This window comes from Trypanosoma equiperdum (assembly GCF_001457755.1).
Source record: "Trypanosoma equiperdum strain OVI genome assembly, contig: ctg_531, whole genome shotgun sequence".
Classification (NCBI taxonomy): Eukaryota; Euglenozoa; class Kinetoplastea; order Trypanosomatida; family Trypanosomatidae; genus Trypanosoma; species Trypanosoma equiperdum.
The window spans coordinates 81,302-94,229 of record NW_027124456.1 but is presented as its reverse complement, the minus strand read 5'-3'; the positions used below and the strand labels follow the sequence as shown (position 1 = coordinate 94,229).

Here is a 12,928-nt window from a genome sequence, read left to right as displayed (position 1 = left end):
TATATATATATATATTTATTTATTTATTTACTTATTTATTTGTTTACCTGTGCTCGAATATGTACTGAAATACGAGCACGCATGTACATATGATTGCGCGGGTGTGCATCATGGAAAAAAAAGTGAAAGTGGTGGAGGACAAAAAAAACGAACTGAGCGGCGGAGAAAACATACGAGTAAGGGTCGCAACAGGAACGCAAACGAAAAAAAATATTATATAACGCACAGCCGCGCAACAAAAAATCTGTACACGCATTGGTACAGCGGACAAAACTTGTCAGATCTTGTCGTTACAATGTTGAACCAAAACGGTCTCTCAGCGCAACCCACGGCGAGCGGCCGCCGCTTGTGAGCAAGCACCTTTTTGCCGAGTGTCACACAAATTAAGGTTGGTAACGATGCATAACGAACAAAAAGAAATGAACGAAAGAGGCAAAACTCAGGGGTGGTCGCCATTCAAAGGTGAAATACACCCTAGAAAGAGAGAAAGGTCACACCGCAACATCCACATATATATATATATATTTATGTATATTTATATGTATATTTATATGAGCACATAAACAAACATGGCGATGAACAAACACTTCCGGCCAAGGTGCAGCGGTAGGCGTTGACCAGATGAGTTTCCAAGCGAGGGTCAAATTGATAAAAGTGAGGGAAGGTGGGGAAAGCCTCATGCGAATAGAAGTGGGAGATAGCAAGCTTACCATACTGTATAAACCTTTCCTTTCCTCCACAGGACACACAGCCTCGGACACAAGCGAATAGCCACTTCGTTAAATAAGTGGAAGGAACACAGTACAACAGAATGGGATGCCACGGGAGGGCAGGAGCAAAAGGTGTTCTAAGCACTAAATGTTGTGCACCTCAATTCCCCCCAAAGGTAACGATGTGGGTGACACATGTGGCAATTATGTACGTGGCAACTGCCTATCAACGCGGCAACATACCACTCAGCACAACATCCCCTCGTGCATACTCACACAGTCGACACAAGTGCTTACCACCTCTGCGTGTTCGCGTACGGCAAGACAGACTCGGAGAGAGTATGAAGTTTGGAAAGGAGAAACGCAGCCCAAAAAGGATTTGTCATGAGCAAATCAGAGGGTAAAGCAAGCGTCAACGGCTGGCCGTATTGATTCATGCATCGGCACGTTCTCGGTCGCGTGATAACGAAAACATTCACTGGCACTACTACCGACTTCAACAATAATCAGCGACAAATTTGTCCAAGTATAACCCATGAACCTCGTTCTACGAAAAGAAAAGTTGGGGTTTCTCCCTTAGTCCTTAAGCAAACCCTCAGTACGCATGCGAGCCTCTTCGTCAACCTCTACTCTGGGTCTTTACTCGACCGGGAGGACAAAAGCCGCGGCATAGCTAAGTCAACAAAATGCCCATCGGACGCAAAAAATCCCCCTTGAATATCTTTCCCACGGTCCGCAACACCATTAGAATTTTCCCGTCGCTTCTTGCTTTTAGTTACTAGTGGTGACATGGGTTGAGATAACCCCTCCAGCTCCGTGACATAGGAGAAAAGGTCCGCCATGTCCATCATACCAAACTTTGGATCTGCTGTTCCCGATTGTCTCTCACGCGAGCCCGGGCCCGACCCCGACCTGCTGTTGCTACATGCGTTTGCACCTGAGAGAGAAAGACTCCCTTTTGCGCGTTTCATCTTATTTGGGCTTGGTATATCAACGAGCCATCGATGCGAAAGAAGCTCTCTTGCACTCGGACGAAGGGCCGGATCCCGTACAAAACAAAGATCTAAAAAGTCTTGCAACAGGGGAGACCCCTCGCAGTTGACTGGAAGGCGGGGTGATCCTGAGTTATTTGATACTATCGCAAATAGCACCGCAGCAGGATTTTTCATATTCCCCCCAAACGGCTTCCTTCCACTTATCATCTCGTATACGGTAACACCTAAACTCCACACATCCGCTGCTGTTGTGTAGCTACTTCCCCCCTTATTATCATTGTTGCTCCTATAATCAAAGTCACCGCCACCGGCATCGGGGGAGTCATCGGTGTCATTTGGTACATTCCTATCGCTATCGACAACTTCCGGAGCCATATACCATGGTGTTCCCACCGTTGTGTGCATCCCGACAGTATCATCGATGAGTTTACTCACACCAAAATCTGTTAACTTGCAGCGACCATCCGCGGTGATAAGAACATTGGCGGGTTTGATGTCCCTATGACAAATACGGGCAGTATCATGCAGATACGCGAGCCCCTCTAGCAAGTCACGAGCATACGACCGCACTACATTCTCACGTAAGGATCCCTGCCGTCTAATGATCCCGTCCAATGACCCGCCGTTCACGTACTCCATTATTATCTCTACACCCACTGCGCTACGGCGTGCGCCATAATACGTAACGAGGTTTGGGTGTTGCACCCGTTCCATCAGATGAATCTCCTGCAAAATCGCTCGCATGTCGTCGGAGATAACAGGAGGTTCCTGAGGAAATGCATCTCCCCCATCCCCACCTTCCGGTGCGACAACACCACCGTCGTACAGAGGAATTTCCTTCACGGCAACGAAACAACCTTTTTCCTCATCGTAGCCCTCGTACACGACACCTCTCGCCCCAACGCCTAACTTGCGATTCGTCCTACGGATGTTCTCCATCCAGCAAGGCGTAAACCCAGCCCCCTAACAGGGAAACTGGGGTGAGAAATGTACTGAAGGGTAAAATATGGAAGGAAATGCGTTATTAAGATATTGTACACGGACACTCTGCACACGCACAAACAACCAAACACGCCCCCCAAACGCGTAACTGTCTCACAGCCGAGTCGGGACAGTTGAATAATAAACGGGGATAAAAAATAGAACTAAAAGGGTCAGTAGACTCAACTTAAGGAAAAGTTTCACCTAAGCGGGGAACCTTAAGGGTAAATCACACGCCTGAGCTAACAATATATCTAATTTACAACAACCAGCACTACTAGTAACCAAAAAAAAAAAGAGAGAGGTGACTGCAGATGACAAGCAGTTGCAAAAGGGAGAATGGGGAAATATTGAGATTAAATGAGAATGGTTTGAATACAAACGAACACAACTAGGTGAGGGAATCCCAAGGATGAGCATAACATACACAAGCACACCTGTACATGGTGCACAAACAAAACAAAATGTGGGGCTTCACAACACCATGCATAACTATGGTCAACACACGATGCCCATGCACATGCTCTAAAAGAGCCGGTGTGTGAAATGAAAGGAACAAAAAGGACACACAGAGACACACAAATGTATATAAATAAACGCTGGTATCATAAATTTACAAGAAGCCGACAAAGGCACGGGGTATATTCCTCAAGAGAGAGGTGTCAAATCCACGAAGATGGGTGGAGGAATCGAACCTAACCCAAACCAAAAGCGGGCAAATGCCAACACACCCACCACTATCTCCATCCGCCAACCCATAGACACAACCACATCTCTTTCCTTCAAATTCCCCTTCCCTTCTGGTGCCCCTCGGCTCTTTAACACGCCCACACCTCTGGAGAAATCCGCTGAGGTTTAGTCGAGCACATGCCGTGCACGGAGTACAACATGCAACAAGTATGACTCTACCGTCTTATCCGCCGAGTTGTTTATAAATATCCACATTGGCCAGCGCCCTTCTAACTGGCCTTCCGGTAGTCTCAACATGCTCATGTGCAGCGTGATAACTTGAGTATCTTGCGGGGCAAGCACGAACGTCTTTGGTTGGACATGAAGTTGGTACTTGTAGTTGTGATGAACAGTAAACATATCCTCACTTAAGCAGACATTCACAAAATGCAGCCGTCGGAGTATTGGCGCGTTGGCTTCCTCAACACTCAACTCGATTGTTTGTGTGTATGTCGGAGTCGGATACACCGTGGGAACTGTAACCAACGTTTTGGCAAGATGGTTGCTAGTCAGCGAATGCAGTAATAAGTGCTGTGTTCCCACCTCATGCGGTCGAAGGTGCATCATATACAATCCCTCTCGCTGCTCCACGCGCATGCGCGGGTCACTGCAATAAATCGCCTCAACACCCTCAGACGGAAGTGCCACAGCAGTGGTTTGACCGAACATCAGCTCACGTGTGGTCACCGTCTGTGAGGCAAATATGCTAAGCTCCCATGTTTCTAATGCTTTACTCAACTTTTCATCCTCAAAAAGAGTGAGATACTCCACTCGTTGTTCATTACAATCCCGTGGAATCGTAGTGTGGATAGTTACTTCCTCCCACACAGTAACCGATGACTGAGTAATGGGGTCTAACACTACATTCGGCTCCACTGTCGTCTCATCGGAGGCAATAGAAACATGGAGGCATGCATCACGCATAGTAGAAAGCAGCTTGTCACGTTCGGATGAAACTGAAAAGGCAGAGGAAGAAAAGAACCGTGAGAATATTTTCTTCGTCACCCTTGACCCACTGGGGCCATATACCTCATAACGACGGTCGACACATGGCGGTCCCACATTGGCGTGCACGTCGATAATTCGTACCGCCTCATGAGTGGGAGTGTATACAAACGCACGAAGGTTAACCTGTTCGCCCTCCACATCAACGCTGGCCGAGCGAGAGTCCATTGCGTAAGTGTTTCTCTGCTGATTGAGACGAACGACAAAAAGAATGTCCGCATGTTCGCGCGGCCCCAAGTGGACTGTTGGGCACGACAACACATCAAGCGCATCAGTGGCTGCTGGGTCCACTTCCACAGTGAATTGTAATCCCTGAGCAAATGGGTTCTGAAACGTTACGGATACCTGCTCTGGTCGGAAAGAGGCAACAGAAATGTAATGGTGCACGGTGAGGCGCTCCATTAGAGCCTCGCCTATCTTCTTTGACTTAAGTTCGTCTCGCTGTTTCTCCAGATAACGTAGTTTAAACTCACAATCTGCATCTTGCGGTCGAGCCCCTAAGTGAACCTTTGAAGATTGAATTCCATTGGCATAGAGCTGCTTAATGTACTGCGCACGACGCCAGTGCATATCATTGTCCGGCACACTAGAGGCGGTAGAAAAATCCACCCCCGCTGTCGGTCCATGTTGCTTCAAACCCGTCGTAGACCCCACGAGGGGTTGAGCCCCCGGGTACGGCACACCCGTTACTCCGCCCGTTTCCGGACCCGAATGCACAGCTTGCTGCTCACTTGCGGCGTCATTAGCGGTGGTCATCAAGCCCTGCCGAGTAGCCTCCTGTTGCGGATGGTGCTTTGCCTCCATAAGGTTTGTATGCGGTAACTTCCTCGCCACAACGACACGTGACACCTTCAGTGGCTCCACAACACGATTCTCACTCTGCTTCGGGAGCGGTTGACCCGTGCAAATGCAAAAAAGGGTCACATGCAACGAACCAGCATCTCGCACTACGGGCAAAACTTTAGATGGTACCTGAATTTCAGTGAAGCTGAGATCACGGTACACAACCAAGTCCTTTGGAATGCGAGCGCTCTCAGCATTGTACGGACGGCGAAACTCTGAGAGGCGTACATTCGCACTGCAAACGTAAAACATGGTTAGTGCGTTATAGATGTGAACATAGAGGATTGCATTGTCGCGTTGCTTATGCTTGTGCAAAAAGGGATTGTTAGCGACCTCAAAGGGTTCATACCATATCATACCGCCCCGCTGCTTTCCTTCATACAATTTAAATGTGCTCACGTGCAATGATTTATCGACAGCTACAGCCCGAATGGGTCCTATGGTTTGGAAAGGTAGCGATCCAAAGGAAAACATGAAGCAAATATCCTTTGGTATAGGAATGGACTCATCTACAGTAAGTCCTTCGAAGCGAATACCGTACATCGACCCGGCGTTTGTACAACTAGCTGATGTGTGCTCATCGATGGGGACGGCGTGCAGCGGATGAAGAATGGGTTGCAAACCCTCCTCTAACTTACGGCGTGTCTCCCATGAAATAGAAACGGCAGTTGGTGTGAAGTTAAGTACGGTGATGGAGTCGGTTGCGTCATCCAGCTGCTTACCGGACTCGCTGACTCGTTTCGCCTCAACAGCCCGTTGGCGGTGCTGTCGAGAAGCCTGCTCCTGCATCTGCCGCAGCCGGCGGGTTTCTTCCATGATGTTGCAGAGCATCTTAAACACGTCAGTGGAACGCCCCTCGAGAACGGCCCCCACCGCGCCGCCATCATCGGCGTAGTCTAACAAAGGGAATGATGCCGCACTGTGCCTTTTATCGGCAGCGGCAACTGGCGCCAACGCATCTGCCGTTGAAAGAATCTCCATCTGCCGCCTACGCATATCAAATGGAGTAGGGATCAATTTGGCACCTTCAGTAATGGAGAGTAAAGTTGTTTTCCCCTCCCCCTCAGCTGCACTCACACCGTCCCCCTCATCTCCCAGCCTACCGCGCCTGCGTCCCAGTCGCCCTTCGCCCCTAACACCCGGCCGTGATACGTCGGCAACAGTATCAACAACGCCGGTATCATAATATCCCACCACTAGTGTCACAACAACGGGAAGCTTCCCGTACGGTGATGTGGGTTCCAACATGAGCATGCGTTGATCTCGACACGAGAAAGGTCCCTGAAGTGTGGGAAGGTTCTCTATGCGGACATCACAATCTTTCATAGGCATCACACAGAGGGGAAAAACACAGAACCCTAAGACGCGGAAATCGTCATCTATTTCCCTTTTTCGCCGTATTGCCAACACCAGCGAGGTGGCGGAATGGACCGGTAGGCCGTCAATCTCCAGCGGGGTGGCGGAGTGCAGCAGCTGCTCCTTTAATTCTATTTGCTCAGATTTCACAGGCAACGACGACAACGATAACGACAATGAATCAGAAAATTCTGAAACGTTTGATGGTTTGGACCCATCCCTAAACACTAGTGAAACCTCAGCCCCCTGCCCCAACTGCCTATAACCGTTGTGGGCCACGACGGCAATGCGCCACTCTGCTGAGCTGTCGCGCCATTCATCATCGTCCGCGGTCGGTACTATGTAAATATTCTGCAATACGCATCGGAAAATGTCGGTCGACGCCTGCGGGCAGTCGTCCACGAAGCTACGCGGTACCATAACACCGGTAGGGACCAGCCGCGTCAACAGTTGGCGTGTGGTATCGTCCTCAATAATCACCGCACTAAACGTAATTGTGTGCTCTTCCCCCTCAGATGCAGGCCACGCCTTGCGGCCTAAAGTTAAAACGTGCGCGCTGCCACGGTAAAGCTTAACAGAGGTGCTGGAGGCCATCGCCGACAGCTCAACATAACCCCAAAACAGTGCCTGCCGCCGCAGAACCGCGTCCGGAAGCGGAGCCGGGATCAGAATCTCCACAGCTAGAACCACATCGTTTGGCCGACCCTGAAAAAGAACCGGCTCCCGCTCATCTCCTCGAGGAACATCATACGTCGCACCCACAAAATGGGAAGTGGCAACGTCAAACAGCGTCATTCGAAGCGCCACAACATCTTGGAATGGTGGTTCGGAGGGGAGCGGGTCCCAATTCACCTGAAGCGTGAGTACTCCATCAGTGGCACCCTCTGCCGCTGTATTGCATTCCCATGTATCATATCGTACAGCGCTGGAGAGCAGCGCCCGCGCAGTTTGCTCCGCCGACCGGCTTCGTCTCATTCCCATTTTGTCTTCTTGGCACTACCTTCGTTCGCAATGCACCTGCGAAGGGAAATCTTTTTTCCCTTCTGAGTGCCCGTGCCTCCGTCTCTAATTGAAGCACGCCAACAACCAAACTTTATGGATGATGGCACTTCACGAAGTGCAGCAGATTTACTTGAGTCTTCCTAACTTCCACGCCCTCTATTCCGCTTCAAGCGAAACTGAAAAAGGCAACTCACAAAAGTCAGAGACACAATGTAAAGGCTAGTTGTCAGTAAATCATAGAGAAGAAAGTAGAAGAATGCCAACGGCAGGTACCAATAATGGTGCAATCTCATCGTGGGTGTCGAGTTGCGAAGGGAAGAAGCAAAGAACAGGACCAAAGTAATAAAGCGGTTTAGGCGCCCGTACGATATAAAAGACAGAAAACTCACCGACCTTAAGTGGCGGCAACACCACTATGCTCAAACAGAACTGCTGGTTTGGGTGATTATGGCCGTAACAGTTGTTATCACCATCGTGCCTCTCACCACCGTGTTACTGTTGTCATTACTTGCTTGCCTATTGAGAATAGCCCCAGCAAGTGAGCGGGCGGCAACATCGGCAAGTGCCTCAATTAAATTACATTCAAGTACCCCAACTCACTCCTCCCACTGTTCTCCAGTAACTCCAGTTCCCTTCCCAATCCGACCTTGGTTTTAACACTCCGCGTGCGGGACCTCTCTCAAGGCGGTAGTCGGATGCCACAGGGACCAAGTCAGCAAGAAGAAAGAAATGCAAAGAAGGAAAGTGGTAGTTGCGACACGCCAGAGCCAACGGCGCTGTTGAGCAGCAAAATCGTGATGAAGCCGCCAACTGCACCGTATGATGGCATGCGCAGCCCACCGTAAAACGCTAACGTTTGGACCGATAATTGATAAAGGCACCCCATTCATATTGGAATAGTGTGTGCCCAGTTATACCAACGTAATAAGTGCATTAACAGGAAGCAGGCCAGGCCTACAAACCGAGTTCAGTGGGATCCCTCCCTGCCTTCTCAGCCAATTCTCTTTTGTATTCTTCAAACATTTTCTCCATTCGATGTGATTCATTCACCACTAACAACACGAACATAAACCAAATGTAAGCGAGGGCCACCACCTGAGCCATGTCGCCCCACTTGTTCAGCTTATCAACAGTGTCGGTATCTCCAACAACGGCAGTCGTGTGATCCGTTACGTTAAACCCGAGACTCTGCAACACATTCACTGCGTCAGGTACATAAGCCGGTGGAAGGATAAACATCAGTAAGCGGTTGTCTTCCGACGGGTGTGTGACGTACCTTTCTCCCACGATGTTAAGCACGCGCCTCCCAACCCAGCTGTGAAACCTTTCACGATACATATTCGGTGTCAGTAGCAAAAGCAGCATTGGGGTTCGAATTGGCTGTTCGCGTGAGATAAATTCACGCCGTGTGAGGTTAAGATCTATACAGTCGGGAAACCCCATGGGGTGAAAGTACGCGTAACCGGGGAAGATGTTTCGGCGCAAAAGAATGCGCGCGAGGTAAACGTGCGTCGGATTAAATATGTCGTTACTAACGTACAATTTGTGCTCCTTTGCGTAGGGTTGATAGACCCACTCAGAGTAATATGAATCTAAGGCATACCGCGGTGCAGGAACAATAACTATCTGTTGCTTTCGAAACGGGTGCGTCACCTTCAATACGCTTGCTAGGTATTTTTTTTCCTCAGTGCGAATGATATCCTGCACGCGCCACTTCTTCTTCGCGAAGAGTGACATGCTCTCTGGAGAAGATTCTGTCAGTTGGGCGGCACCCGGTGACTTGAGGCTCAACTGCCACTAATACTGAACAGTTATCGCCTTCTCTCGCCTCTGCCCGCACCGCACGGTTCTCACGCTTCCGGTCCTGCGCGGGATATAAAAACACAGTTGACAGGAATAACAATGAACGTGATAAAAAGAGACATCGATAATGAGATGTTGCCGAATGGACCGCCACAAACAAAGGAGAGGGTAAAATAACATAACAACACTTTGATTCCATTTTTTTTTTTTTTAACGGTTAGCGCAAAAGAAAACGATAGCACTCTTCAACGACGAAAAAGAAAACCTTGGGTTACGAGAGCTCCATTGAACGCGCCCGGACACATTGTAGTAAGATAAACCAACATTTTTAAAGGTAAAAAGAAGACAAAACGGCGCCCCAACGTTGAAGATTCGTTCGACTACTCCGGAGTAACAGCTAAAGAAACATTTCACACACAAATACACGCGCGAAAGCAGGCATTCCTATGCACTGGTAACTGATAGTGACAAAACTATGTTCGTACCGCCATAAAGCACAGCAATGTTTCAAGGGAACGAAAAGACGAAGTAGAATGCGACACCACCACCACCACCACCCTGGTCCCTATATATCTCAACGCGGTAAAAACCAGAAGCAGGTTTTTTTTTAAAAAAGGGGGTATTTATCACGTTGTTACCATAGGGAACGAAAAGAAAAAAATGAAAAGAAATGAAATGAAAAGAAAAGAACCGTTTCCGCAAAATAATATCCCTGTAATGGTGCACTCCAATACCTTCCCTCCCACCATCAGCTGTGAGCTCACATACCCATTCCTCATAATATTGTCTTCCTAGCGCCGGGACTGAAAATCTACAACAGTCTTATCCCATTCCCTACTCACACACACACACACACACATACACACTGGGAAGCGAGCAGTGGCGCTAAGGAAGAAGCAAACAAGCACACACTCTTGAGAACAGAAGGGCGGCACCTAATTGTCACTCCTCAACAACCGCCCTCAAGCGCACAAAGTTCAGCTGTGTGGCGCTCCACGTACGCAAGTGCGCAACTGTCATTTACTCGACGTAAATGTGGAGTGAGGGCATCACGCACAGTGCGGTGGTAATCATTCACCAACCGCACCTCGTCAGCAGTTAGCATCGACACATCAATGAGATCTCGGCACAATGGCACCATCGTGAGTGCCTCAAACGTGAGAAACCCCTCTTGGCTGTGACGTGTCGGTGCCCGCACGATTACCTCCAAGTTTTCAATACGTATGCCGTACTTTCCTGCTTTATAGTAACCAGGCTCATTAGACATAATCATTCCAGCAGCGAGAGTTGCTTCTGTTGGAGTGGGTCGATATCCAATACCCTGAGGTCCCTCGTGTACGTTAAGGAAAGACCCGACGCCATGACCCGTACCGTGGGCGTAGTCTAAACCATACCGCCAAAGGTGGACGCGCGCGAGTGCATCGAGCCGGTGACCAGTCGTGCCTGTTGGCCACACCGCGTTGTGGAGCGCTAAGTGACCTTTCAAAACAAGTGTATAAGCCTGGCGCTCCTCATCAGAGGGTGGATTGAAACAAACTGTACGAGTTACATCAGTCGTACCATCAAGGTATTGAGCACCACTGTCCACAAGATAGAGTTGGTCCGGTACGATGGTAGCAGATCCCTCCTTGGGAGGGGTGTAGTGCACAACAGCACCATTTGGCCCAACGGAGGAAATAGTGGGGAAACTGAGCTGCACAAAGTGCTCCTGCTCGCGGCGGAAACCCTCGAGAACATCAGCACCGCTACACTCGGTGATAGTGGTGTCACCCTTCACAACAATCATGTCGTGTAACCACGCGAGGTACCGCGTAAGTGCTACGCCGTCCCGTACGTGACAGCGGCGGAACCCTTCAATCTCAACGGCATTCTTTACTGCTTTAAGTCTCTGCGCTGGGCCGCATTTCACCCGATTCACTTTCATTTTGCATGACTCGAGCAGGGAGTACAGTCGTTGGCTCGTCTGGTATTCGTCGACCAGAAAGGCGGTGCCAGCGGGGAGCGCGCGGACATAATCCTCCAGCGCCTCATACGGGTGGAGACTAACTGAGACGACACTGCGGCCGGATTGGGTCAATTCCGCCTCGACAGGTGAAGATACCTTCGCTGAATCCACAAAGAGCGCCACGGTCGGGTCGGGGGCGGAACGTACAAGAGCATAAGAATAAAATACCGGATTGTACGGAACGTCACTTCCACGTAAGTTCGTGAGCCACGCTACCTCGTCAAGCGCAGAAAGGATCATGGCCTCACATTTTTGTCCCTTGAGCTCCTCCACAAGTGCCATCACCTTCTCCTCACGAGTTTGCCCACAGAACTGCTCAGGTCGGATGCTTAACATTTCCGCTTTCGCATCTGAGTTCTGCGGCATAAGTGGTCGAACAATCTCGGGGATAGGAACCAAATTAATAGCCTTCCGGCGCCTCTCCCACTCCGCGACAGTGGCAAGGTTATCATTCATTCCCACCAGCAAGTCTGGTTGAAGGTTAAGTCGGACAAAATCTTCCAGTGAGGGCACCCCCGGATGACCATCACGCATCAGTTGCCACTCCGGGTACAAACAATGGCCCGCCTCAAGCCAATAACGTCCATCCGTCCATAAATACGCCTCCTCCATTGTTATGAGACACGTGCCCGCGCTTCCGTTGAAATTTGTCAAGAAACCACGGCACTTGTAACTGTCCATGACGTATTCGCTGTTGTGCGGATCGCTGGAGGGGACAATAAGAGCATTGATGGAGTGTAACTTCATGGCCTCACGCACGCGAGAAAGAATCTTGGCACTGTTGGTCGACATTGTACCGTCTAGACGAAAATCCTTATTTCACCTTTGATAGACACAGCGGCCACCGTAAAAAGAGTGTGTCGTAGGTGCACGCAGGATGCAGATAATCGGTGGCTATACTAACGGTAAAATGAAAAGAAGCAACCGAATTTATTATTATTATTATTTTTTTTACTTTACCTTTCAAAGGCACGATGGCGAAGAAGTCAATTAGGAAAGAAAATAACGGCGAACCGTCACACACCAGGAGATTATTGAGCACGCAAGGGACAAATACCCTATGATATATATGCACACACAATCATGTGTGTGCATATATTTGCGTGTGATGTGTCGTTATTGTTGCTAACGTTGCTTTTCTTTTTTTTTCATGAAAACTTTGTTACCACGCACGAGATTAAATTGTTACCAGACAGCACGAAGACACAGGGACACATGAGAAAAAAAGAAGAAGAAAGGAGAAACGGATATAAAACACCGTATTCCCCCAAGTCTTCCACTACAAGGCGTGGTGTAACTGCCGTACTAAAATGGAGGGAAAAGGGAAAGAACGCTGTCGATTCACTCAGCGGCCCAGATGGCACACACACACACATATATATATATATATATAAACGAGTAAGTAATAATAATAATAAAACAAAAAAACAAAAGCACCCAGGTGGACCTACAACAAGTGGGGATCAACAGGCAGTCCCTGTCGCGTATCTCCGTCGGAG

The 12,928-nt window shown here is 49.1% G+C and overlaps 4 protein-coding genes across 4 annotated transcripts; all 4 read right to left on the bottom strand.

The window, feature by feature from the left end:
• Positions 1-1,336: 1,336 nt before the first annotated feature.
• TEOVI_000224000 (protein kinase, putative) lies at positions 1,337-2,644 on the bottom strand (the record flags this gene model as incomplete). The annotated part of the gene is made up of 1 exon (XM_067225338.1): positions 1,337-2,644. The coding sequence occupies one exon, from the start codon at positions 2,642-2,644 to the stop codon at positions 1,337-1,339; it is 1,308 nt and encodes a 435-aa protein (XP_067081439.1).
• Positions 2,645-3,541: 897 nt separating this feature from the next.
• TEOVI_000223900 (uncharacterized protein) lies at positions 3,542-7,600 on the bottom strand (the record flags this gene model as incomplete). Its single annotated transcript, XM_067225337.1, has 1 exon — positions 3,542-7,600. One exon carries the CDS (start codon positions 7,598-7,600, stop codon positions 3,542-3,544), a length of 4,059 nt encoding a protein of 1,352 aa, XP_067081438.1.
• A 975-nt stretch (positions 7,601-8,575) lies between these two features.
• Positions 8,576-9,358, bottom strand: TEOVI_000223800 (uncharacterized protein; the record flags this gene model as incomplete). Its single annotated transcript, XM_067225336.1, has 1 exon — positions 8,576-9,358. The coding sequence occupies one exon, from the start codon at positions 9,356-9,358 to the stop codon at positions 8,576-8,578; it is 783 nt and encodes a 260-aa protein (XP_067081437.1).
• A 1,015-nt stretch (positions 9,359-10,373) lies between these two features.
• Positions 10,374-12,221, bottom strand: TEOVI_000223700 (aminopeptidase P1, putative; the record flags this gene model as incomplete). The annotated part of the gene is made up of 1 exon (XM_067225335.1): positions 10,374-12,221. One exon carries the CDS (start codon positions 12,219-12,221, stop codon positions 10,374-10,376), a length of 1,848 nt encoding a protein of 615 aa, XP_067081436.1.
• Positions 12,222-12,928: the final 707 nt, after the last annotated feature.